This window comes from Conger conger, chromosome 16 (genome assembly GCF_963514075.1).
Source record: "Conger conger chromosome 16, fConCon1.1, whole genome shotgun sequence".
NCBI classification, from domain to species: domain Eukaryota; kingdom Metazoa; phylum Chordata; class Actinopteri; order Anguilliformes; family Congridae; genus Conger; species Conger conger.
In genome coordinates this window covers 33,070,551-33,095,159 of record NC_083775.1, presented here as the reverse complement: position 1 = coordinate 33,095,159, position 24,609 = coordinate 33,070,551, and the positions used below count along the sequence as shown (strand labels likewise).

Sequence of the window (24,609 nt, the reverse complement as noted above, 5' to 3'; positions counted from 1 at the left end):
CACCCTGAAGAATCACCTATAATTCATTTTGTTAATCCCTTTAATTAATTTAAAAGTCTCAATCAAATCTCCCCTAAGTCTCCTTTTACTAAGCTTAAAGAGATTAAGTATCCTAAGTCTATCCTCATAACTCTTATCTTTTATACCTGGAATCAATCTGGTTGCCCTTCTCTGGACCTTTTCTTATAGTGCAGTCCCCAGAACTGCACACAGTATTCCAAGTGTGGTCTAGCAAGAGTATTGTATAAGGTGAGTATAACTTCCTTAGATTTATACTCAATACTCCTGGCTATGTATCCTAGCATCCTGTTGGCCTTTTTTATTGCTACCACGTATAGAACATTACATTTAGTTCAATTGAATTTCATTTGCCTGGTTTCTGCCCACTTCTGGATTCTGTTTAAGTCTTCCTGGATTACTTTAGTAGATTTAGTAGATAGGTTAGCTAAACCTCCTAGTTTTGTATCATCTGCAAATTTAACTAAATTACTTTCAATGCCTATGTCAAGCTCATTTATGTAAACGAGAAAGAGCACCGATCCCTTCGGGACTCTTAAGCCCTGCTATCATCAAAATGCTTGGTAGCTTCCTCAAAGAATGCCAAAAGGTGTCAGGCATGACCTACCCTGACTAAAACCATGCTGGCTAACCCTTATTCATTTTCAAGAAATAATTCCAGTTTGTCCCTCATGATAGATTCCAATATTTTACATGTGATGCAAGTTAGATTGACAGCGCTGTAGTTTCCTTGATCAGTACAGTCCCCTTTCTTATATATTGGTATTATATTACCTTGTTTCCATTTCTCCAGTTCCTAAAGACTGTCTAAAAATTGCCAGTGGTTTATAAATGATCTCACTTAACTCTTTGAGTACCCTTGGGAATATGCCATCTGGGCCGGCTGCCTTATTTGTCTTTAGTTTATGAAATTTATCTAGTATTTCTTTTTCCACTATCTCAATATTGGCTAAGAAATTCTGAGTATTGAGTATGCCTTCTGGCCTACGAGTAACCTCCTGCCAGGTAAAACTCTCAACAAAGCCATTTAAGGCATCAGGTATAATAAGCTAAAGCTTCAGGCTGAACCTTTTCGGTCAATATTTTTATTCATTATTTCTATGTGCATTCATTCTGTAAATTTGTTAATAAAGACTGAAATAAATTACGACTACTACTACTACTACTACTCCCTTTTGGCTAACCTTAGTTCTTTTTTAACCTCAGCACACATATTACAAAATTCTGCTTTATTACTCTCAGTCCTTTTCATATATCTTATACAGTTTATTATTTTTTCGCAAACACTTCTATATAGCTGTATCCATCCACCATGGAGAGGTAAGTTTTCTAAGCTTTCTTTTCTGTTCTGTTCTGCAGGACCACGGACAGTGGTGATTGCACTCACAGGAATTCTACAGGACCACGGACAGTACTGACCACGCTCAGTGCTATGGTAACCATGTCATACGTACTTCAATTTACTTAAAGTATGTACAGTATCCTAAAGTATCGAAAGATCGAAAATGTGTACCTACCATAGGTCTGAAGTGTTTGGGATGAAGGCTTATTTGATGTACATTAGCCCTGTGCCTTGAGACTTGAACTAGTTTTGTCTGGGCAGTTAATGTTCACTACTCGTATTCATTATGAAGTCATTCTAGTTTGTTTCTTTTTTATTTACTACCTGCAGCAACAATGAAGCCTCTGCTTGCTTTTAGATCATTTAGCCTAGTCTCATCCACAGAGACCGCTCCTGTCCCTCTCTAACGCCGAACCTGCCAATCACTAAACCCCGACCTGTTTCTCTGAAACGAATCCAACTTCTGCGACGCACTTTCCGAATAGAACAAAAGTCTTATAAATCTTCTGATGACTGATGATCTTGTATATATGTGACCCGTTCTGCCGTAATTAGTCGTAAATCGTAACAGGCAATTTCACATAAAATCGGTGTTTCTGTAAAAAATATTTCATTTTTGGCTGTTCATCTTCAATATCTTAGCTTTCATGATCTGCATGTCTTAATGCCAAATTCAGAGTAAATATATTGCTTTATTGCATTGCATTGTTTGGAGGCTAGCCAGCTTGTCACCATTTACCTGTCACAAACAACCACATCAGCTGCGTATCGTGGCTACATGTTAATGTGTCGGTAGTCTCCCAGCCTCACGTAACTCTCGCAACGTTTTTCTCAAAAACATGGTTTGATGACACTCAAAATTAAACTGGACAGGACTCTTGATATTTGGAGTAGAGAGATAACTTTGGTATCGTTAGAAAGCTTTTGATTAGCTTATCAACTAATCAAAAAGAACAGTTTAGGGGTCAATACGACTGAATAGAGCAGGTCACATACTGCAGTCAGTGTGATTTAGAACACTGGCTAAAACTCGCTGTTCTCATAATCTCATAAACTGATCATTTCCCTTTCCAGGCTCTCAATATAGGGAGCATCGGTGTGGAGAATATGTACAGAATGAACTGAATTGTGGGCAAAGCTGTAATGATTCAGCAGTGCCAAAAGAGGGCGCCGTTCCATGGGCTCAGAGTTACAGTAATACATTGATTTCAATGATAAAAACACATACTGAATTTTTTCACTTTTTGGACGAAAGAAGATTTCTTTCGACATTCTCAGCTGTGTTAGAAGACAAGCGGCTGTAGCAACCCGTAGCCGGACCGGTTGCACCTGCTGTAGGCTACTTAAGTTCAAACAGTTATAACTCCTATAACTAATACTCTGATTTATGCATTACTAACATAGAAGTTCAAACGTAACTCAGCAGGAATAATCACACAGTCAGTAATGGTAAAATATTATTTATATTTCGGCACAAAGCATTTTGCAACTCGGTAATCAAGTAGAGGTTTCATTTATGGATATATTTCAGTAGCGATCTAACCAGCTACGATGTGCAAGTTAGTAACCGTGAGATAATGTTTTGAACGTTGATTAGCCACTCGTCTTAGTTGGCTAAGGACTTTATTTATGTATTTGCTGATTTTCCTGTAAAGTACCTTGTAGCTAGTTACTAGGCCCCTAGTTTGGACTGGGTAAACTTGGTAAAACTGGCCATAATGTCTGTATTTTCTTTTTCAGTTTTTGGATATAAGAATATAGTCTTTTGTATTTTTCGGATTTTCTAGTAACATTTTTCTCCTCAAGAATATCTTGAATTATATTTTATTGAAGGTATGACAATATTTGCCATAAGCATCTCATTCTACATCCAGTTCAACAGTAAAAAGACACTTGCTTCAATTTCTTCCGTTTTTTGACACATTTCTACCTTCTTTTACATCAATTTGAATAAGAAAAACACTTATTTATAATTTCTGTATTTATTTATTTTTTGGTTTCTGGATATAGGAAAAAAGCCTTTTGTATCTGTACTTTTACGATTTTCTAGTACAATGAGTCTGTATGTCCCATGGAGACACAATATATGAATTGGAAACAGTTTCCGCTTACCGGTTCCATGGATTCCTATGGGAGCTGCTCAATGGTGCATGAAACCAGTTCGTGGTTGACTATGGGCCGTTTCTGGCCCCAGAATTTGCTTACTGGGTACCTGAACGTGAAAGGATGAAAAGGAATGAAAACAATCATTTATCTTTTTCTGTGGGGCTCAGAATACAGAGAGAGTAATTAGGTCACTGTGAAGTCATTTTAGAATGTAAAAGTACTGTCCAAAATTGTATAATTTCGCCATGTTTTGGATGGTATTCAGTGGGGAAATTCGCTTTTTGGCACCAGAGACTTAATAAAATACAGTAACTCCGGTGACCGCTGAAGTTTGCAAGCTTCAGGGTCCACTGTTCTGTCCAACAGAGCCCTCTGCTGGCCACATTTTGTACTTTGTACTTGTGCACATCTTACACAGTCTCTGTGTTTCAAATACATTTAATGTAATTTACAATTACATTAAACATTAAATGTACAATTTACCCTAATTCACTTGCGTTCTGCTAAAATATATACTTTTTCTATAATATGTTATTAACAATACAGTTGTGTTCAAGAAAATAGCAGTACAACATCAGTAACCTGTTATTAGTAGTAGTGATATTTCTGCATGGCAAATACTTTACTTTACATTGACCCGACTATCATGACATGCACGTTTAATTAGAGAATTCATTCATTCTGCAAAGAAACTGGTGTCATTAATTTTCCTTTATTTAGGAAGAAGGGAAGCAAATGTATAACACATTGTTATAAAATATATTTCCACCTGAATTGCAAAGTAAAATGGGCCGTTCCAAACATTGTTCGGAGGAACAACGTAATTTGATTAAAAACTTGATTGGAGAGGGGAAAATGTATAAAGAAGTGAAGCAAATTATAGGATGCTCAGCTAAAATGATCTCAAATCCTTGGCAAATAAAATGGCACCAAAAACCCAAAACAAGTGGAGGAAAACTAGCAACTACTGTTAAAACAGATCGAAGAATAGTCAGAATGGCAAAGATTCAGCCATTCATCAGCTCCAGAAAGATCAAAGATGATCTACAATTACCTGTAAGTGCTGTTACAGTCAGAAGACGTTTGATCGAAGCTAAGCTATCGGCAAGAAGCCCCCGTAAAGCACCATTGTTGAAAAAATGCCATGTGCCGAATCGATTAAAATTTGCCAAGGATCGATCATCGATTGGCCCAAAGAGAAATGGCCTAACATTCTGTGGACTGATGAGAGTAAAATTGATCTTTTTGGGTCTAGTGGTCCTCGACAATACGTCAGACAACTCACAGGTACTGAATTCAAGCCACAGTACACTGTGAAGATGGTATAGGGATGTTTTTAATACTACGGTGTTGAGTTTGTATACCAGGGATCATGGATCCGTTTGAATACATCAAAATACTTGAAGAGATTATGTTGCTGTATCCCGAAGAGGAAAGGCCCCTGAAATGGGTGTTTCAACAAGACAACGACCGCAAACACATGAGTAAGCAAGCATCATCTTGGTTCCAGACAAAAAGGATTGAGGTAATGGAGTGGCCAGCTCAATCCCCCGACCTCAATCTCATCGAAAACATGTAGGGTGACATTTAAAATGCAGTTTCTGAAGCAAAACCTAAAAATTCACAGGAACTGTGGAATGTAGTTCATTCATCCTGGGCTGAAATACCTGTTTCTAGGTGCCATTAGTTGGTTGACCTGATGCAACATAGATGCAAAAAATAATGGTTATGCAACTAAATATTAGTTCAGTAATTTAAAGTGAAGTTAAATCTTGAAGAAATTATTCCGTTTATACAGTTTGAAGAGAGTTTGGAGAGAAAAATGTCAACACTGCCATTTTTTGGAACAGATTAATATTCCTTTTCTTTGTTTCCTGTAAAAGAATAACACAGACTTGATCAAATTTGCTAACGCTTTGATTTGGAATTGAATGTGTTTCCACTACAATTGAAACATTGAACTAAAAGCTATTAAAAAATATTTTCACTTTTTTTGACGCACTGCTATTTATTTGAACACAACTATATCTCGGTATTCTGGTGAAACATTTTCTTTTTCCACACAGGCTAATAATAAAAACCCGAGGAGGGATTTATGATTTATTTACTCATATTGTGAGTGAGTACAGTGGCGTAGGCAGAAATACATTTTTGAGCACGCTTGTAAAAAAAAAATGGGTAGGCCGACTAGGTAGGTATTTTCGGAATACATCTCCCGCACGTGCTTTGCCCCGCTCGAGCGCTAATCCTCTGCACTCCTCTGATTCCTATGGCAATCGACAACAGTTTTTGTAAGCAAAGATTTTTACTTGGGACATCTCTAGTGACAAATATTAACAACCAGTTAACCTGTTAGGCACCTTAGAGGGAGTATAAGTAATATAGCCACAACGGGCATGAAAATAATTATACTTTACCATTGACGGTTTGTTGCGGAGGAGTTATCACAAACAAATTCGGAATGCTCTTTATACAGAGGACAGTCTTACAGTACTATATTAGCATTTTTCAGGGCGCAGATGCTTTTTTGATGTTCCATTTAAAATATGATACACATGTTTTTTTTCTACATGGCCCTAATACGTTTCCGCAATCTAGAGCGTGACATCTCGTTTCATTAAAATGAAGCGCTTTCTCTTTGAATCTCGCAATGCTACCGACGGCTGTGTAAATATTATGATATATAAACAACACAAACGTCAGACGATTGGCCTAAAAAAATAGGAATAATTATTTTGTTGTGGTTCAAGTCTGGGTCATGGCGGGTTGTAAAGACTTGAATTTTTTCCCTGCGCTTTGGCTCTTCTCTTCTGCGTAACAATTTGCGTTATCACGACCTCTGCTGAACTCTTTCTGTTTCTTTTTGTGAGGCTGGGCAGGGATAAATCGTACATGTTACACATTCAGGCAAAACCTTTTCAGACCTACAAACCCTGCACAGACTACATCAGCTAGAAATAACTTCTGCAGCTGCAGCCCTGTTTTGTTCCCTCTCATACATTGGTGGAGAACCAGTGTGCCTGCAGCTTGCTGATATTTGTTCCAGTCCATTCTTCAGGTTTCATTTTCTGAACAACTGTGGGTCTCTCCTACATGGAACCACAGTAAAACATATTCACCGGGTAGACGTGCAGTACGCAGTTGTAGCAATAATTGAATGGGCTAATGAACGTATTAGGAGCAATTGGTTTTAAACAAACAGACCCTTGGTGTGCACTCTTGTGTGGCAGAGATACCGCTCAAACAGCACAGTTTGAGTTTGGGAGGTCACCTCTCCTGTCTCTCCTCACTCATCCCCCTGTCCTACCTTCCTGGCACAAGCCACCGACACTGTGGCCCCCTACAGTGATGACTGAGGTCTTCTGCAAGTGCACCCCCCCTTTCTTTCTCTCGCTCACTCCCTCTCTCTACCACTATATAAAAATATACAAAAGAAAAGTTACATATCTAGTCATGCCATATTGCTTAAATATCAACAGGGCAATAACACTGGCAGTATAATATTAAAAATGATAAGAGCCGCGAAGTAAAATAGATAGATAAATAGCTCTCCTTCCATTCATTTTATTCTCTTCCCTTGTATCTCTCCTCTCCCTCTCCCTCTTTTCTCTCTGTCCTCTCTTTCTCTTTCTCTTCCTCTCTCTCACTCACTCTCTCTCTCTCTCTCTCTCTCTCTCTCTCTCTCTCTCTCTCTCTCTCTCTCTCTCTCTCTCTATCCCTCCAGCAGAGCCCCTGTCCTGTCTTCACAGTTGTCTTCAGCTGCTCATTGTCCCAGACCTGTAACATACCTCCATCCCTCCACCCCCTGCAGGGTAACGCTGGTGTCAATAAGACCAGCCAATTTCCATCTCACCTCGATTACCTCCTCCACGCGCTCAAGGGTTCGCTCTCCACAGGTACGGCGCTGACAGCAACCGAGGGATCCCGTGTGCCCTTACAAACTCCCATCTACTCTACTTTAACAAAGATACTCCTCATTAAATTCTTCATTCCTGTCTTTACTTAATACTTTCATAGCTTATCCACATCCAGCTAAAATGTTATCCTTGAACACTTTCCTTTTTAATCATGGGATAATCCTATTGTACGTTAAAACTACTAAGAACGGCCGTGTGCCTTGAATAACACAGCAGCAGGGGGCTTTAACGCTACCGTTGTGCTGAAGGGAGACCTCTCTGCCTAACGTGTGAAGGAATGGCTGGAGGGATGTGGATACTGTGCAGATGCTTCAGTGGGTCTTCCATCCAGGGGTGCTGAGAGGAAGTTAAGATGAGGGCCTTGACTGATGGGAGCCTTCAAAAAATATTTCAGTGTAGGATTTTCTGGAGTTGCCTCGGGTGGTGGGATCTTTTTGTCCAAAAATCTCTAAATCAATGGTGGCACCTCATGCCTCATGCCTCATGCTTCCATCTATGAACATAGGGCGGCCTGTAGTGGTCAGGACTGAGACCCGCAAGATCGGTGGTTCGATGGTGTAGCCACAATAAGATCCACACAGCCGTTGGGTCCTTGCACAAGGCCCTTAGCCCTGCATTGCTCCAGGGAGGATTGTCTCCTGCTTAGTCTAATCAGCTGTATGTCAGATAAGAGGGTCTGCCAAATGCCATTCATGTAAAAAAATAGCTTTAATGAATGAGAGCTTCCAAAAGCGCCATATAGAGCTGATGGCCGTGAGCAGTGTTTCTGCAGGGCTCTGCGGTCCGCTGCACTCTTCATCTAACTGTGTCACGTAAGTGTCGGATACTAGCAGGCCATGAATAGGTCAGTGGCTAACAAAATGTCTTCTTGTCTTTCTGATTGAAAGATGATATCCTTAAACGTAGGCAGAATTTCTTCCTATATGTTTAGGGACAATTTCTGGATTTTATGAAGATGGTGATATAAATAATACACGTTATATGTATATTATTAAAGCAGAGAGTGAATGATTAGTGGTGCTAATGAGGACCATAGTTAATGCATACCTGTAGATGGGTGTATGAGAATGGTAATGTCCTAGCCTGGACTGCTGGGTAGCTCGTCCTGTTAAGGCTCTGTTCTAGGGTGTGAATGGGCCCTAATTGAGCTGTGCTGATTCCGGCTCTGGCTGGCAGCTCTGCAGGACGACATGTGATTGGTGCTAGTGTTGCCCATGAACAGAGCACAGCCTGTGATTGGTGCTAGTTTCACCCAGCGATGATTCAGAACAGCGTGTGATTGGTGCTAGTTTCATCCAGAGATGATGCAGAACAGCCTGTGATTGGTGCTAGTTTCACCCAGCGATGATTCAGAACAGCGTGTGATTGGTGCTAGTTTCATCCAGAGATGATGCAGAACAGCGTGTGATTGGTACTAGTTTCATCCAGAGATGATGCAGAACAGCGTGTGATTGGTGCTAGTTTCATCCAGGGATGATGCAGAAAAGCGTGTGATTGGTGCTAGTTTCATCCAGAGATGAGGCAGAACAGTGTGTGATTGGTGCTAGTTTCATCCAGAGATGATGCAGAACAGTGTGTGATTGGTGCTAGTTTCACCTAGAGATGATTCAGAACAGCGTGTGATTGGTGCTAGTTCCATCCAGAGATGATGCAGAACAGCGTGTGATTGGTGCTAGTTTCATCCAGAGATGATGCAGAACAGTGTGTGATTGGTGCTACCGTCGCCCAGGGATCGAAGGAGAAAATATGTGGAAGGCAGTAATGATGTGCTTCGGAGGAGAGCACCTTCTGTTTCTCTACTTTATACTCTGTGGCTGCGTTTGAAACCGCATGATAAATGGTAAATGGTTGGCATTTATATAGCGCCTTTATCCAAAGCGCTATGCAATTGATGCTTCTCATTCACCCATTCATACACACACTCAAACATCGACGGCGATTGGCTGCCATGCAAGGCACCGACCAGCTCGTCAGGAGCATTTAGGGGTTAGGTGTCTTGCTCAGGGACACTTCGACACAGCCCGGGCGGGGGATCGAACCGGCAACCCTCCGACTGCCAGACGACTGCTCTTACTGCCATGTACCAAGCATACTAAGCATACTACTCGTACAATGGAAATCAGCCTGCAAATAAGTATGAGTAGTATGCTAGTATGCGGTTTAGAACACAGCCTGTGTCTTGTGGATGTGTAGCATGCCTGTGGACCGATGGTGGTCTGCAGACGTTGCTGACGTTGGTTTGTTTACTTTGTTTTACTTTGGTTTGTCTCTCTATCACTGCTTTCCAACCACAATTTGTCTTGCAACATGCGTCAATTAAAAACTTGGTAAAAACTATATATTTTCATAAAACTGTCAGTGTTTAACAGATTAATCCTCTGTTTAACCTGTAACACTATAAAAATACATAATGTAATTCTGTAATAATGTAACTGCTATAATATAACCCTGTAATATGTAATGCTCCAATGTAATAATGTAATGTTGTAATAGGATGGAGCAGCTTGATGTGTTAGAGTGAAGGTGTGTTTCCTAAACCTTGCAGACTGAGAGGTCAGGAGGCCTGCGGAGGATCATGTCTATGCTGCGTAACAAAAACCACGATAAAAAAACAAGCCTTCAGCAGTTTATTAGATCAGAAACTGATCTCCTTTTCTGCCTCAGCGCACATAAGAGTTTTGCCAATTTTAGCCCAGACAAGACGCTTATGTGCCATAGTTTCAGTGCTGGAGCTTTATAAAGCCTCATAAAGTATTCAGCCAGGCTTGCCAGATTGAACTCCATTAGTATAAAGTGCTGCTTTCTTATGTGAAGGACCGCAAAGTCCTGACCAAAACAAGCCACCATCAGATTCCAGAGAGTAGTGGAAATCCAAGCAGGTGGAGGTGAAGGTTTAGGTTTCTTTGCCCGTGGCATGGAGGGATTTACCCTCCAAAAGACAAGACAAGCAACGCATACTGCATATGAATTAGCAACATGCAAATACAGATTTCAAATCTGTGGGTGTCATTTTGGAAAGTGATTGTGGTAGCTGAGGGGCGGGGTGGGACAGGGCAGGGCAGGGTGAGGCAGGGTGAGGCAGGGCAGGGTGAGGCAGGGTGAGGCAGGGTGGGACAGGGCAGGGTGAGGCAGGGTGGGACAGGGCAGGGTGGGACAGGGCAGGGTGAGGCAGGGTGAGGCAGGGCAGGGTGAGCCAGGGTGAGGCAGGGTGACAGGGCAGGGTGAGGCAGGGTGAGGCAGGGTGGGACAGGGCAGGGTGAGGCAGGGTGAGGCAGGGTGGGACAGGGCAGGGTGAGGCAGGGTGAGCCAGGGCAGGGTGAGGCAGGGTGGGACAGGGCAGGGTGGGACAGGGCAGGGTGAGGCAGGGTGGGACAGGGCAGGGTGAGGCAGGGTGAGGCAGGGCAGGGTGAGCCAGGGTGAGGCAGGGTGACAGGGCAGGGTGAGGCAGGGTGAGGCAGGGTGGGACAGGGCAGGGTGAGGCAGGGTGAGGCAGGGTGGGACAGGGCAGGGTGAGGCAGGGTGAGCCAGGGCAGGGTGAGGCAGGGTGGGACAGGGCAGGGTGAGGCAGGGTGAGGCAGGGCAGGGTGAGGCAGGGTGAGGCAGGGCAGGGTGAGGCAGGGTGAGGCAGGGCAGGGTGAGCCAGGGCAGGGTGAGGCAGGGTGACAGGGCAGGGTGAGGCAGGGTGAGGCAGGGCAGGGTGAGGCAGGGTGAGGCAGGGTGGGACAGGGCAGGGTGAGGCAGGGTGAGCCAGGGCAGGGTGAGGCAGGGCAGGGTGAGGCAGGGTGAGGCAAGGTGAGGCAAGGCAGGGTGAGGCAGGGCAGGGTGAGGCAGGGTGAGGCAGGGCAGGGTGAGGCAGGGTGAGGCAGGGTGAGGCAAGGCAGGGTGAGGCAGGGCAGGGTGAGGCAGGGCAGGGCAGGGTGAGGCAGGGTGAGGCAGGGCAGGATGAGGCAGGGCGAGGCAGGGTGGGACAGGGCAGGGTGAGGCAGGGTGAGGCAGGGCAGGGTGAGGCAGGGTGAGACAGGGCAGGGTGAGGCAGGGTGAGGCAGGGCAGGGCAGGGTGAGGCAGGGTGAGGCAGGATGGGACAGGGCAGGGTGAGGCAGGGTGAGGCAGGGCAGGGTGAGGCAAGGTGAGGCAAGGCAGGGTGAGGCAGGGCAGGGTGAGGCAGGGTGAGGCAGGGCAGGGTGAGGCAGGGCAGGGTGAGGCAGGGTGAGGCAGGGCAGGGTGAGGCAGGGTGAGGCAGGGCAGGGTGAGGCAGGGTGAGGCAGGGTGAGGCAGGGCAGGGCAGGGTGAGGCAGGGCAGTAGAGATGGGACATCTTGGGATGGGATGTTGTGTAGGCTCATCTTTCCATAAAAGCGACCAGTCTTGCTTCTGCTGTGAGTTACCCATTAGAGCTGAGAAACCCAGCATCTGGTTGCTGGACTGGTCCGGTGATTTACTGTAAAAGCAAAATTTCCACATTCTCCCTACAGTTTGGGAGACAGTTATTACAGTTATTACATTGATTTATTTATCAGCATTTATTTTGAAATGTTCCTCTTATTGAATCAATTTCCTTTGATTTTCCATTGATTACATTGCTGAGGTTCTGCTACTTGCATTCTTTGATTCCATTTTCGAAGGTGGCAGTCAGATATTCCTTTCGGAAATTCTGATGAATTCCCAGTATAATTTAAAGTAGATTTTCAGCATCATTTTGTAGTATTTAAGTAGAATCAGATTTCCAGTGTCATTTTGTAGTGTTCATAGTACCAGGTTTTCAGTGTAATTTTGTAGGGTTGAAGTGAAAGCCGGTTTTTCTGCCTCATTTTATAGCACTGTTGTCCCTCGAGGCATTCTTGACGTCTCCTAGTTTGGCTTAATCAAATCAGTGGATCCGCTCAATTAATCTTCTGCGCAGAATGTTGGCGGCTCTTTGTCCTAATTAACGGAGCTGCTTTGCCTGACCTGGTCTTCGGGGAGACGGTTCCTTACCGTGGTACGTCCCCAATTCACCTTCTCCCACACAGCCTGTCCTGCTCCTGTGTGCGACCCCCAGCAGGGCTGAGGGGATGGGGGGGGGCGGGGGCGGGTCCGGTTTGCTCCCAAACTCCCGTGTGTCACCGCTGTGCTTAAAGGTACAATAGGTAATTTCGGACTTCTAACGGTCAAGAGAGGAATAGCAGCAACAAACACCTTCAAACCACAACTCTGTTTATCCCTCCTCCTTCTCTGTGAACGCGCTGACTTTGAAACGCCATTGGCTGTGGCCATTAGAACCAATTTTCAACCAATGAGCTTGAATTATTGTTCAGTTATACATTGTTTTGGTACAGAGTGTCGGGCCGTCAACTGTATATTTTCAAACCCGAATTTAAGGACTATAAGCGGAGGGTGAGTCAACATGCCAGCGAGCCTTTTCCAATGATAGGAATGGATCATTGTAACAATGTAACAATGTTTTAACACAAAGATTTTACCTATTGTACCTAAGTTCTCCTCATTCAGTGTCACGGGAGACAACGTGGACAAGGTATAGGTTTTGTGGAATGAAGACCCGCCGGTCCTATGGCAAAGGTGCTTGCGTGTTCGGAGAATGAACTCTGGCAGCTAGCTGAGCACAGAGCTCGGCTTTTAATAGCAGCCTCTGTGGATCAATGCATCCCTGCCAACTGACCTCATAGGTCTGCAGAGAAGGCCGGTCATGTGCACACGTGCGTAGCGGGTAAGCTACAGTACCTGAACAGCTATGTCTGCAGTAGACATTTTCACAGGGACGTACTCTTGGTCCTATTAAAAAAACAAAATACTAAAAACTACTTTAATTTCTGCAGCCAATTTGGAATGACCAGCGAAGCTCATTGTTAAAATCTCAACTCTCACTTCAATAGATAGAGGAGCTACATGCTCATCCATACATGCTCTCTTCCAAAACATGAAATCACTGTTTTTTTTTTCTTCTTCCATAGTCCACAAACTGAGCTCGCACAGACATGGACAAACTGTGGGTGCAGCGGTGACTAAATCCCACCTTCTCACAGGCCTCAGTTACATTCTTCAACAAGTTAAAACTAATATTGGAGCGATACAAAATAATACCATGCAAGGGGACTAGAAAATCAGAAAGTGCTGCAGTATCTCAAAACATTGCAGATTCAATGCTTCAACTCCAAATGCTCGCACAATGTCAACTATATACACTCAGTGAGCACTTTATTAGGTATTTATACTTATTTTTTTAGATTTATTAAGTCTTCTGCTGCGGTAGCCTATCCGCTTCAAGGTTTGACACGTTGTGTATTCAGAGATTCTCTTCTGCATACCACTGTTGTAATGTGTGGTTGTTTGCATTGCTGTCACCTTCCTGTGAGCTTTGACCAGTCTGGTCCTTCTCCACTGAACTCTCTCATTGATATGGCATTTCTGCCCACAGAAGTGCTGCTCACTGGATGTTTTTTGCACCATTCTCTGGAAACTAGAGACTGTTGTGTGTGAAAATCCAAATCTTAATAAATCTAAAAAATAAGTCCAGTAAATACCTAATAAAGTGCGGACTGAGTGTAGACTTGTGCCTTGTGCTTTTTAAAGGGTATGAGCAAAAACAGCACAACTGTTTAAGGCGCCACCATAGCTATTTATTATATTGTTCAATACTTCCAATATACATAGCATACAAATACAGTGACACATTTCCAACATTTCTTAAGCATAGCTTTACTTAGTTTAACTTTAACATTACCTAAACCTAAAAATCTTTTGTTCCTGTAAATAAACTATAAATAAAAGTAGATGATGGATCGTTGCATCCTTCTGTAAAAAAGTGGAAATCGTATCTAAGCATGGAAATCTCACGCTTAGATAATTTATAGGCTACTGCACCAATATTATTGTAGGTCAAGCTGTAGAGTCTGTTGTGTTATTTAAAAGCTTACTGTAGCCTACTTATACTCTATGTAGAAGAGACCATCGTTAATATATAATGTCCACAATTGCGTCGGAGTTTTGTGGTCTGTAATGTCTGCGATAGCAGTAGGTTTATTGACGCTGAGCGTCTAAACCTGTAGTCTTCCTCCCCGAGCAGACCGCGCTGATACGTCAGTTTTTCCCCAAGACCAAGATTGCACGGGCCTAAGCCGGTGTCAGACGGACAGGGCTTCTCTCTTCTTCGGGTGGGTCGGGGAAAGTGCACTAAATTTCCACGCGTACCCTCCCGCGCGGAGGACCGTGGACGGTTATCAGAAATGGAAAAGGGAGGGCGTATGCGGTCCCACGTGTTCTTCCCACCGCATACTCGTCTTCTTCTATCCTCCGTTTCCATCATTGAAGGGGCAGGGAAGACGGACACCATACACGCACGTATAGCTACGCATCGCAGGGAAACGTGTACACAATCCTGCCCCCCCCAATTCCGCTTTTCTGCATATGTTTACTATTTTTTATTTATTTATTGACGAATTCACCTTTTTCATTTATACCGAGGCTCATCAGCGAGTATTTGCATGGCTGAAGGCGCAGTCGGGGATATGACTGAGGACCAGTAGCGGTTTAATTGCGGCTTTGAACGCAGACTGCTGTTCATCGGTGCTTTTCATCATTTCGCACCGTTATTCCGCTTCCTTCATGCACACCCTGAGGACTATGTGAACACAATGCTGGCGGTTCGGTGCCTGCTTTTTGCTGCAGTGAGCGCGAGGTTTGCCGTGACAGGTAAGGGCGGGAGAACGGATGAAACCGCATTGCTTCTTCGTTTGCTACTCTGTCCCCTCTGAATTCGCATTTTTTGTTTTGCACCTCTAATCACTTTTCCTACTACAATAGTGTTGTGTCGGTGATTCACAGCTGGGTCTTTGCCTCTGTGCCAATTCAGCCCGGTCGTGTTTTAGCTCTCCCTTCGCCCGTCAGCAGAACCGATGCGGTAGATTTGCTGCATCAACAGAATCTTTCCCCGCAGCGCGCCTGTCGAGCAGAACACCCGGTGCTTGCATGCAGCAATTTGCGATTTTTAGAGGTCGCTTGAAAAAAAATAAAATAAAGAAATAAATATATTGCCAAAATCAATGTCGGTTTTATTGTGCGTGGGTTGTTTAACTGCAGTAACTGCGACATTCGCGTTCATACAATCTGATAAGTTGTCCTGTTTTCCTGCGTTGCAGGCTGGAAGCGCTCTGGGAGGCGCGATGCGAATATATGGAATTGGGAAGCTTTGGAGGACCGAGGGGAACACGGCACGGCCGCTGAAGAAGTCACCAAACCCAAGCGGCTTTTGCAGCAGATGGACTCAGAGGGGGAGATTATTCACGGGCACCTGGATACGAGAGTAAAGAACGACACCGAGGGCGCTCCGGTGAGTCTGCTGTGCTACGTGACTGCAAAACCGCACAGTTCGGAAACAAATTAAAACCCGATTTGGTCAGGAATGATTTACATTTTGTGGAAAGTCGTGATTATTTAAATGTAACGGTTAGAAAAAACAAAACAAAAGAAAACTGTTGGTGAGACCGTTGTCTGCCTGGGACAGACTGCAGCTGGTACACTCCTCCCTGTGATGAATAACACATACCTCACTTCGTGCTGTCCTCACAAGTTACCATAACAAGTTCCCTTCCCAGAGCATTATGGGTAGAACCTGAAGGCCCCATTCTCAGCCCTGTTTCCTATTTTTGTGTGTCCGGATATAACGGTGTCAGCCCTTCTGTTTTACACTTGCTTCCTCTCTGTTTATGCTTGCACCTCCACTTCTGATCCCATAAAGAAATGTTGAGATGTGCACACATTACAAAAAGAACATAACATTTCATATCAAGACTCAATCAATGTGGAACTAGTGGATGGCAACTTTTGACAATAGTCTTATGAGATATTATATTATCAGGGCTCCACAGTTTGTTTGTTTGTTTGTTGTTTGTGCAGGCTAATCCTTTTAAAGACCTACTTCAATTTCGGTTTTGTGTGAATGTATTTTTGATTGGTCAGCATCACCACTTCACCGGGTGACAGGAGGAAAACACCCTCAGCTACCAGAGTTGTGTTTGATTTGACCGGTTTTTACTCCACATCTTGTCGACTGTTCCCATCGTATAGTGCTGTTCTATGAAGGGTTTTGGTTCTGAAATACAACCGTTTGTGTGGGCTCTGCGTAATGCAGTAATTAGCTGAGAGCTTATGAGGAAGGCTTGCCAGCAAGTGCGAAGGGCTCCATGTGACATGCGATACACTGCGCTAGTCTGCAACACGCTGGTCTTCACTGGCAGACATTTTACAAACCTGTGTGTGGCTCACTCAGTACTCTCTGAAACAAAGAAATGACACACCACATCCAAGAGTCACTCACTGTATATGCTCCCAAACAACGTGAATTTAATGACACCAAAGAAGTAATGTTTTGATCCTAGTTCATCAGTCTAATGAAGAGCCATTAGGCTCGAAACATTACTTATGCAATTGAGTGAGTTATGATATTCACATTGTTTGGGATCAGACAGTGCATGACTCTTCCTGAATCCTTACTTACTCAATACCCTCAACAATACCAAGTTATTATATGATAATACAAATTACTTATATTTGTTTTTAATGAAGCAGTCTATTTAATCTTGGCTCTTTCGTGAACGTTTTTGACAAAAACTCTCTTTTTCTGAAGCCATTTAAAATGACTGAGTTTTTGCTGGAATTGTGCGTCAGGTAGATATCACACTGAAGTGATCATTTTAAGGTACGAGACTGGTGTATTTCCAGAGAACAGTCCGAGCTAGCTGCCCTTTAAGACCTGACATAGTAAGTTGTGGAGTTGTGCTGAGTGAGTTGTGCTCGTTTGGCTGGCCTTTATTAATGCAGAGTGGAGCACTTAAACAAACTCTTCTGCAGAGAGAGCCCTTCTCCCGGCGTGGGTGTTTGTTGTTGCCATTCTTTATCGGTCCATCAACCTTCACGAATCATATTAAAATTCCCGAAATTGCAGACCTGGGTCAGGTCATGGTTTTGGCTCGCCCATACCTTGTGCTGAGGAAGGGAGTGGAACAGAAGTAGCAGTGGTCTAGAGGCCGCTCCACCTCATCATCAGAATCTAATGAAATATTCAAAAATCACATCCAGCTTTCCAGCCACGTGATTGGACTCCTACCTCCTTCATTATTCAGTGGCCAGTTGAAGAATTTTCCTATCAATCATTTAAGCCTGCGGACGGGACTGGAGAAACCGGGGGTTGGGGGGGGCTCTTGAATAGTTTCTTGCTAAATGGGGTCGGAGGCCTTGCGTCTATACTCTGAGGAGTCCCTCATAAACAGTATGTATGAGACCTCTGTATGACCCAACAGTTCCCTAATCCAGTTTTTTTTTTTTTTTACAAAACTATATCTCCTGCTGGAGGCCGTTTGAATAATTCAGGTGTTGCGTTACGGGCAGGTAATGTGTACAAAGTGCTGGAAACAGGATGAAGCTATCCTCTCGTCAAAACCGTGTGATTTCGCGGATACGGTTTCCAGCCCCGGCTTGTACATCGGCGCCCTGATTAGAGTCGGGGCGAAAGATGCACCCTGGGCCGGCTATAGATTACATGTCTCGCCGCAAATTAAAAAGTGCAAGCTCAGGTCTTGAAATTGACCTCGGTCTCAGAACTCGTCGGCTCTCCTGGCAGTGATGGCGGCCAGGCTACTGCGTCCAAGATCAAAATAAAGGGGCCTAGGGCCGAGGCTTTGAACTACAGCCCTGAAATGAGATAGAGACCACAACCGTCCGTGTGTCAGGCTGATGTTGTGACTGAGGTGCCGTTACACATAATTTATTTTCAGTTGTAACTATTGAGAAGTCCCAGGTTGAAGTAAATTACATTACATTACATTACATTATTGGCATTTGGCAGACGCTCTTATCCAGAGCGACGTACAACAAAGTGCATACCCATAACCAGGGATAAGTTCGCTGAAAGACCCTAGAGGGAAGTACAATTTCAACTGCTCCCTGTACAACAAAGATAAGGACAAGAGCCATTTTTTTATTTTTTTTTATTTTTTATTTTTGAACAAACAAACAAACAGAGCAAAAGTGACCAAAGTTAACTATCCATTTGAGGCTCAAAGTACCTGCCTGTGAGCCTCTCTGTGCTGCCTGAGATACTACAGGCCAGAGTGATTTCGTTCCCGCGCTCTGTAGGGCAGACCAGCGCGCTTCTAAATTCAGAAATTATTGCCGCTTTCCAGACTGCTGGAACAGAAAACTGCTGTTTTTTGTTGGTCTTGTTTATTGTCAATATTTCCCATTGAGATTCCCGTTGAGAACAACATTTTTGAACACTTTGGGCATTACAAGGGAAACTCTGAAACCGAATAGATCCAAGCAGTGAAATGATACCCATGGTCGGGGTAACATACTATTTCTGTAATGCGTTACTATAATATTATGGCATTATTTTACAGCTGTACAGTAGTTTGCGCTGTAATTTGCAGTAGCACATTTTGCATTCTGCGCAGCATTTCCAAAACAATTTGTTGTGGTGTGTGGCCTGACGTGTGGTTAACACAGACCTTGCAGTAAGTTGCAGTGAATGTGCGAAACAGTCTCATCTGTCGACTAATAAATTCATGACATGGAGTAGCCTAGTTCGGCCTGTTTAGCATGCGTGTCTGTCGACTGCCCGCATGTCCACGTGTCAGTTTTGTACTTGGGTGTGCTTTGCTGAAGATGTTATCAACAATGTGTGTTTGTTATCACCAGGCTGCGTTATCAGAGTTACTTGCCCCATGTCCAAGTGAATTAGTCAGACAATATCAACCAAGTTATTGTAACTAAGTTCCAAACTAGGCATGGAAAGGTTAAGGGTACACTGTAAAATGTCTAGTGTTAAATCGACTCTTACATTCCACTCTGGCCTGAACGGACTGAACACTGAACATTTTACTGTGAGCAGTCCAGCGGTCACCATGTTGGTTGAGCATGAGTGTTCATTTTAAGCTCCAGTAATATACTGGTAATGTGACCCATGTATCATGTGTTGTATTTACTAGTGAAAATGTAATAATTTTTTTAAAACAAATTACAAATTATATTATAAGCATACAATTTGAGTGAAAAGTTGAATCTGTGAAAATTGTACATGAATTTCATAATTTCTTGGTATTTGGTATGTCCCCCAGCTTTAATGGCAACATGCACTCCAGCTACCACGGACTCCACAAATTTGTGCAAAACCTGATGATCCATGTTATCCCAGCATTATTTGATAATGTTCCAAAGAGCATCTTGTGATGTTACTGAATAATTGGCTTTTGTCAGGCCTTTGTTAAGTGCTCCCATAAATGTTGAATGGGGCTGAGTTCAGGTGATTGTGGATTGTGCAGCACTCCTTGCTTTTGGTCTTCAAGTAGTTCTTGCATAGCTTTGAAGTAACTTTAATTTGTTTGACATTTTTCAAAATCCAAAATCCTACAAATTTCTGTTTATTTCCATGATTACATGAAAAATAACTCCCAAGATTTTCGATGTGGTCTCAGACCCCACTGTATATACCACACCAAGTAGCACGTGATAATTAACTTAACTACATAATTCAAGCGACAGCCCTGTTTCTTGAGTACAATCAACCAGAGACCGGTGCTGACTGCGATGTATAAATTCATAATGATTTACTTCGCTATGACCTCAGAGTAAGAACTGTGCTCTCCAGCAGGGACTCTGGAACAGGAGCACCCACTCCAGGCACGCCGCTTTTCATTCCAACCGTAATTGCAACTTCTGAATCGAACGTGCTGTAAATGGTTCTTAATTAGATACTTTTAATGTCTGTTGAAGGATAATTTCCCCTCTTATGGCATTATGTCAGAAATAGCTATGCATACCGAGATGGAAGAATCCCATATTCTCACCCTAGGACTTTTGCAGTCAGGTCGGCTAATGCTTCTATTTTCTATTCTGGCAAATTCTTCTTTTTGGAGGAGGTTTATGTGTTACAATTTTACACCGACAGGTGAAATCATTGGGGTCATAACTTCTGAATGTGTGGGCAACTGGTCATTGAAGCTGAACCATTTGTAGAAAATGAAGAGTTCAAAGACAAAGCAAATGACAATGAGCCAAAACTGTGTTTTGTTGTTTAGTTAAAGTGGCAATCCATATTTCTTTCATATTAAAGGTCCCATATTGTACACCTTTCCAGAGTTGTTTTAGGTCCTGATATCCGTAAGAAGATGTTTGTGTGGTTTAAGTACCAAAAACGATCCAGTTTTACATGTCCATTCTCCAGCACCTCTCATGAGCTTTACCAAGAACAGGCTGTTTTAATGACTTTGTCTTTAAGGCTCATTGCTATCAGTGAACCTCCATTCTGATTGGCTGGTTAGCTCCAACGAACAGAACGCCGTTTGTGCCGAGCGTTTGGATTTTCTCCGGCAATAAGATGGGCCGCGCTGAAGCAAATGAGAGTATTGTTACGATGTCATAACTTCACAGAAGTCCAAACGGCTTGTTTAAATGCACATTTTCCTCATATGGATTGTGTGGATTTATTTTGGGACGGTGCATTTTGATACTTTCTCAGTGTATTTATAGCACCTTCAAGTCCTCTAGATTGCCAGGGAAATGTCATATTCCACAATATGGGACCTTTTAAAATGTACATATTTGCTGCCTTCTCATGAAGTATTTGTATTTTGTATTTTGGAAGTAAAATGGAAAGTGCCCTGTTTATTAGGTTAATATACTAATATACTGAAACATACTAACAGGCCACAAAGGTAATGAAGTATCAGGTATTGGAAAAGGAATTTAATCTGCAAGGTGGGGGGGATTAGTCGTTCTGCTGGGGAAAGCTAGCTCCAGTGTGACAGAAGAAAGCAATGTAATATCCGTACAGGAATAATCGATGCAAGAATGTGCATGGCGATCTAAACAAAGGCTATTGTTTTGTTGAAGGTGAAAGGAAACAATTGAATAAGTCTCACAGAGAATCTACCAAAACTAGGGTAAATTTTTCCCTGTGTTGTCAAGGGAAGGTAGTGAAAAGAACCCCTATTGGTTAACCTAATTGGTTAATCGACCCAGATTGAGGCATCAACTGCCAGAATTACAGTATCCATGCCCTGGCTGTCTTTTCTCCCAGGTAATTACCTGAACAATTAGTGCTGCTGAGTCCCAGGTAAAGGGAAGGTTGGAAACCAGCAGTCCTCTACCCTCTAAGACCATGATTGTCATGACCAAGGTCCCTGGTCTAGCAGCTTAATCACTGGCTGAGATAAGGACGGACACACTATTTGAAGTAATAAATCAGCATCATGTACGCATTCCCATTCCCGTGCTCAACCTGGTGTTATTCATCTTAGTTGTTTTCTAATGGAAGTCATCCACTTGCTAAAGCCACCGAGGGTATTGATTGTATGTCATCGTGAGTAAATCGACTGTTAAATCGAAGCCTGCCTCGGTTTCGCTTTCCCAGATTCAATTATGTCAGCTGTGATGAAGCTGCCCTTCCCCAGAAAGCACCGGGGCTCCTCCTCCGCTGGACAGAGAGACAGCACTGAGACGGAAAGGCCGCCACAGGCCGTTTCCCTCCGCCCTTCGATCCCGTTTGAGTCCGTCCCTGCGCCATCCCAGGAGGACCGGAGTACAGCGTCGTCTATTCCGCGCGAATCAGTCGAGCCTGAATGGATCTAATTATATAGGCTGAGTCTAGTCCATGCTCATGCAAGCAGCGACTTGAGGTTATCATAAAGGCATTGTTATAGCAGGTGCACGTGTAACACGTTGAACGCAGCTCTTTTGTGCCCTCTGCGAATGATCAAACGAGGTGCTGAGAATACCTTCCAATAGTTCTAGTTTTTTTTAAAAGACGTTATCCATATTTTCTCCCAATTTGGAATGCCCCAGTTTGCCGGTCTGTCAGGCTACTCGTGCTGACACGTCCTCTGTCAGGGCACTTAGCTGTGGCCAGAGGGGGCGCTGTTGAGAGACATGGACTCTTGACCAACTGAGATCCCTTGCTTTTATTTGCCGACGCTATGGCCAATGATGCCTCACTCTGTGGGTGGGGCTGGAGGCTGCAGTCTGTGCTGGCACGGCCCGGGTTTGCCATCAGCAGTGGTGGGCTGGTGGCAGAGACACAATATTGTGCAGAAACTCTGAGGCAGTTTAGTTTAGAAAATCCGTAAAGCAAAGGTGCTTCTAAAAATAATGAAATCAACTGTTTCAAATATCGAAACAAATATTATGAAGAGCAGTAAACAGTTAAAATCTCAATCAAATCAATATTTTAAAACTGCCTCAATTCTCTTAGGTAGGCTGTCCTCCAGTTTTAAAAAATCACCAGGTGGGTTATACCAAATATATTGGAGAACGTTCCACAGTTCTTCACCACAGGTAATTCCAGACAGCAGCGATCACATTTTTATCTGAAAAGTGGTGTATTACTTGATATATTACTTAATTTAATGAAATGTAAAAATTTCACTGTAACTTAATTTTTTGGAAAATGAATGTACACTCTGGGCACTTTATTTACTATATTACTTTTTTACTTTATTTATTAGACTATTAGACTTTTAGACTCTTCTGCTGCTGTAGTCTATCCATTTAGAGGTTTGACACGTTGTGTGTTCAGAGATGCTCTTCTGCATACCACTGTAATGTGTGCTTATTTGCCTTACTATCACCCTCCTGTCAGCTAAGACGAATCTGGCCCTCCTTCTCTGACCTTTCTCATTAACAATGTGTTTTTGCCTCCAGAACTGCTGCTCACTGGATGTTTTTAGTTCTTCGCACAATTCTCTGCAAACTCTAGAGACTGCTGTGTGTGAAAATGCTAGGGGATCTGCAGTTTCTGAGATACTCAAACCTCCCTGTCTAGCACCAACAATCATTCCATTTCTCACATTTCTTCCCTATTCTGACATTTGGTCTGACCACTGACCTCTTGACCACATCTGCATGCTTTTTTGCACTTACTTGCTGGGACATACATGATTGGCTGATTAAATATTTGCATTAACAAGCAACAGGTCTACCTGATAAGTGAGTGTGATCACTGAGTGTATGTGTAACATGTGTCTGAATGATACTGTATTGTGCTCATTTCACCCTGTACACATACACTGCCATATGATCGGCTGATTAAATATTTGCATTGACAAGCTGGTGTACAGGTCTAACGAATAAAGTGATCACTGAGTGTATATGAAAATATCTAAAACCAAATTAATTAAGACATATTAAAGGAATCTAGGGTGCCTAAGACTTGTGGGTGGGCCTCTGTTTGGTTAGCCTCGTTGGCAGAGCCATCAGGGCCATGAACAGACTGTCTGGAGGCATATGCTGACAGTCAGGGCCGGAGGGACAGGGTGACTCTGTGACCGCAGACAGTGGGGGACTGCGATCACAGACTGGTTGCCTAGGCTACACGTTTGGCGGTGTTCTGTGATTGCTGCCATTTTTTGGGGGAAGGGACCTTTGATTTTTGGGTGCAAAAGAAATCTCCTGCCTGTCATCTTGCAGGAAATGTGCTGGGTGTTTGTACAGATTTTCTAAAAAGTTTATATATTAACCCGCCTTTTGTCAGAAACCTGGAGTATGTCTGCTTTGTCCTGCTTAGGGGAATCCACAAAAGGAACTGTTACTGCCAAGTTCTTCCTTTCCTTTAATGGTAGCCGATAAGTAAATCAATATTGGACGGAAATCAAAGCGAGAGAGAGAGAGAGAGAGAGAGCGAGAGAGTAGGAACCAGGGATGAAACCGTTCTTTTGAGCAAACAGATTTTGCTCTATTTATTGTAACGTGGATTTTCATTGAGTACTGTCTCATTTGGCCTGTATTTCATGTGTCAAAATGGACACATTTGAAGTGATGGCTGGGATGTAGCTTTGCTTTGTCTTACCATTTAGTCAATGACACACTACAGTGGGTTCCAAAAGTCTGAGACCACATTGAAAATGTGATCCTGGAAATAAACAGAAAGTTTTGAAAAAATTAAAACAAATGAAAGTTACTTCAAAGCTTTGCAAGAACTACTCGGAGACCAAAGTGCAAGGAATGCTGTACAATCTCCTGACCTCAACCCTGCTCTTTGGAACATCTTGTTTTGCACAAATTTGTGGAGTCCGTGGCAGCTTTAGTGCATGTTGCCATTAAAGCGAAAGGTGCAGATTCCCAATACTAATAAATTCAGAAATTAATATCTTTTTTTCAAAGCTTGAACTTTTCACTCAAATTGTTATGCTGATAATATAATTAGTCATGAAAAGGTTTGTACTAAATTAGAAAATAATGCAA

At 43.2% G+C, this 24,609-nt stretch overlaps 1 protein-coding gene across 2 annotated transcripts in view; it reads left to right on the top strand.

Moving 5' to 3' along the window:
- The first annotated feature begins 14,842 nt into the window (after positions 1 to 14,842).
- Positions 14,843 to 24,609, top strand: part of LOC133114306 (disintegrin and metalloproteinase domain-containing protein 11-like) — a 50,544-nt gene continuing 40,777 nt past the window's right edge. For both annotated transcript variants that reach the window (XM_061223576.1, XM_061223575.1), the window contains exons 1-2: positions 14,843 to 15,069; positions 15,516 to 15,706. In XM_061223576.1, the coding sequence (XP_061079560.1) occupies positions 15,012 to 15,069; positions 15,516 to 15,706 (249 nt within the window). In that variant the 5' untranslated portion in view covers positions 14,843 to 15,011. The remainder of the gene's footprint in view (positions 15,070 to 15,515; positions 15,707 to 24,609) is intronic.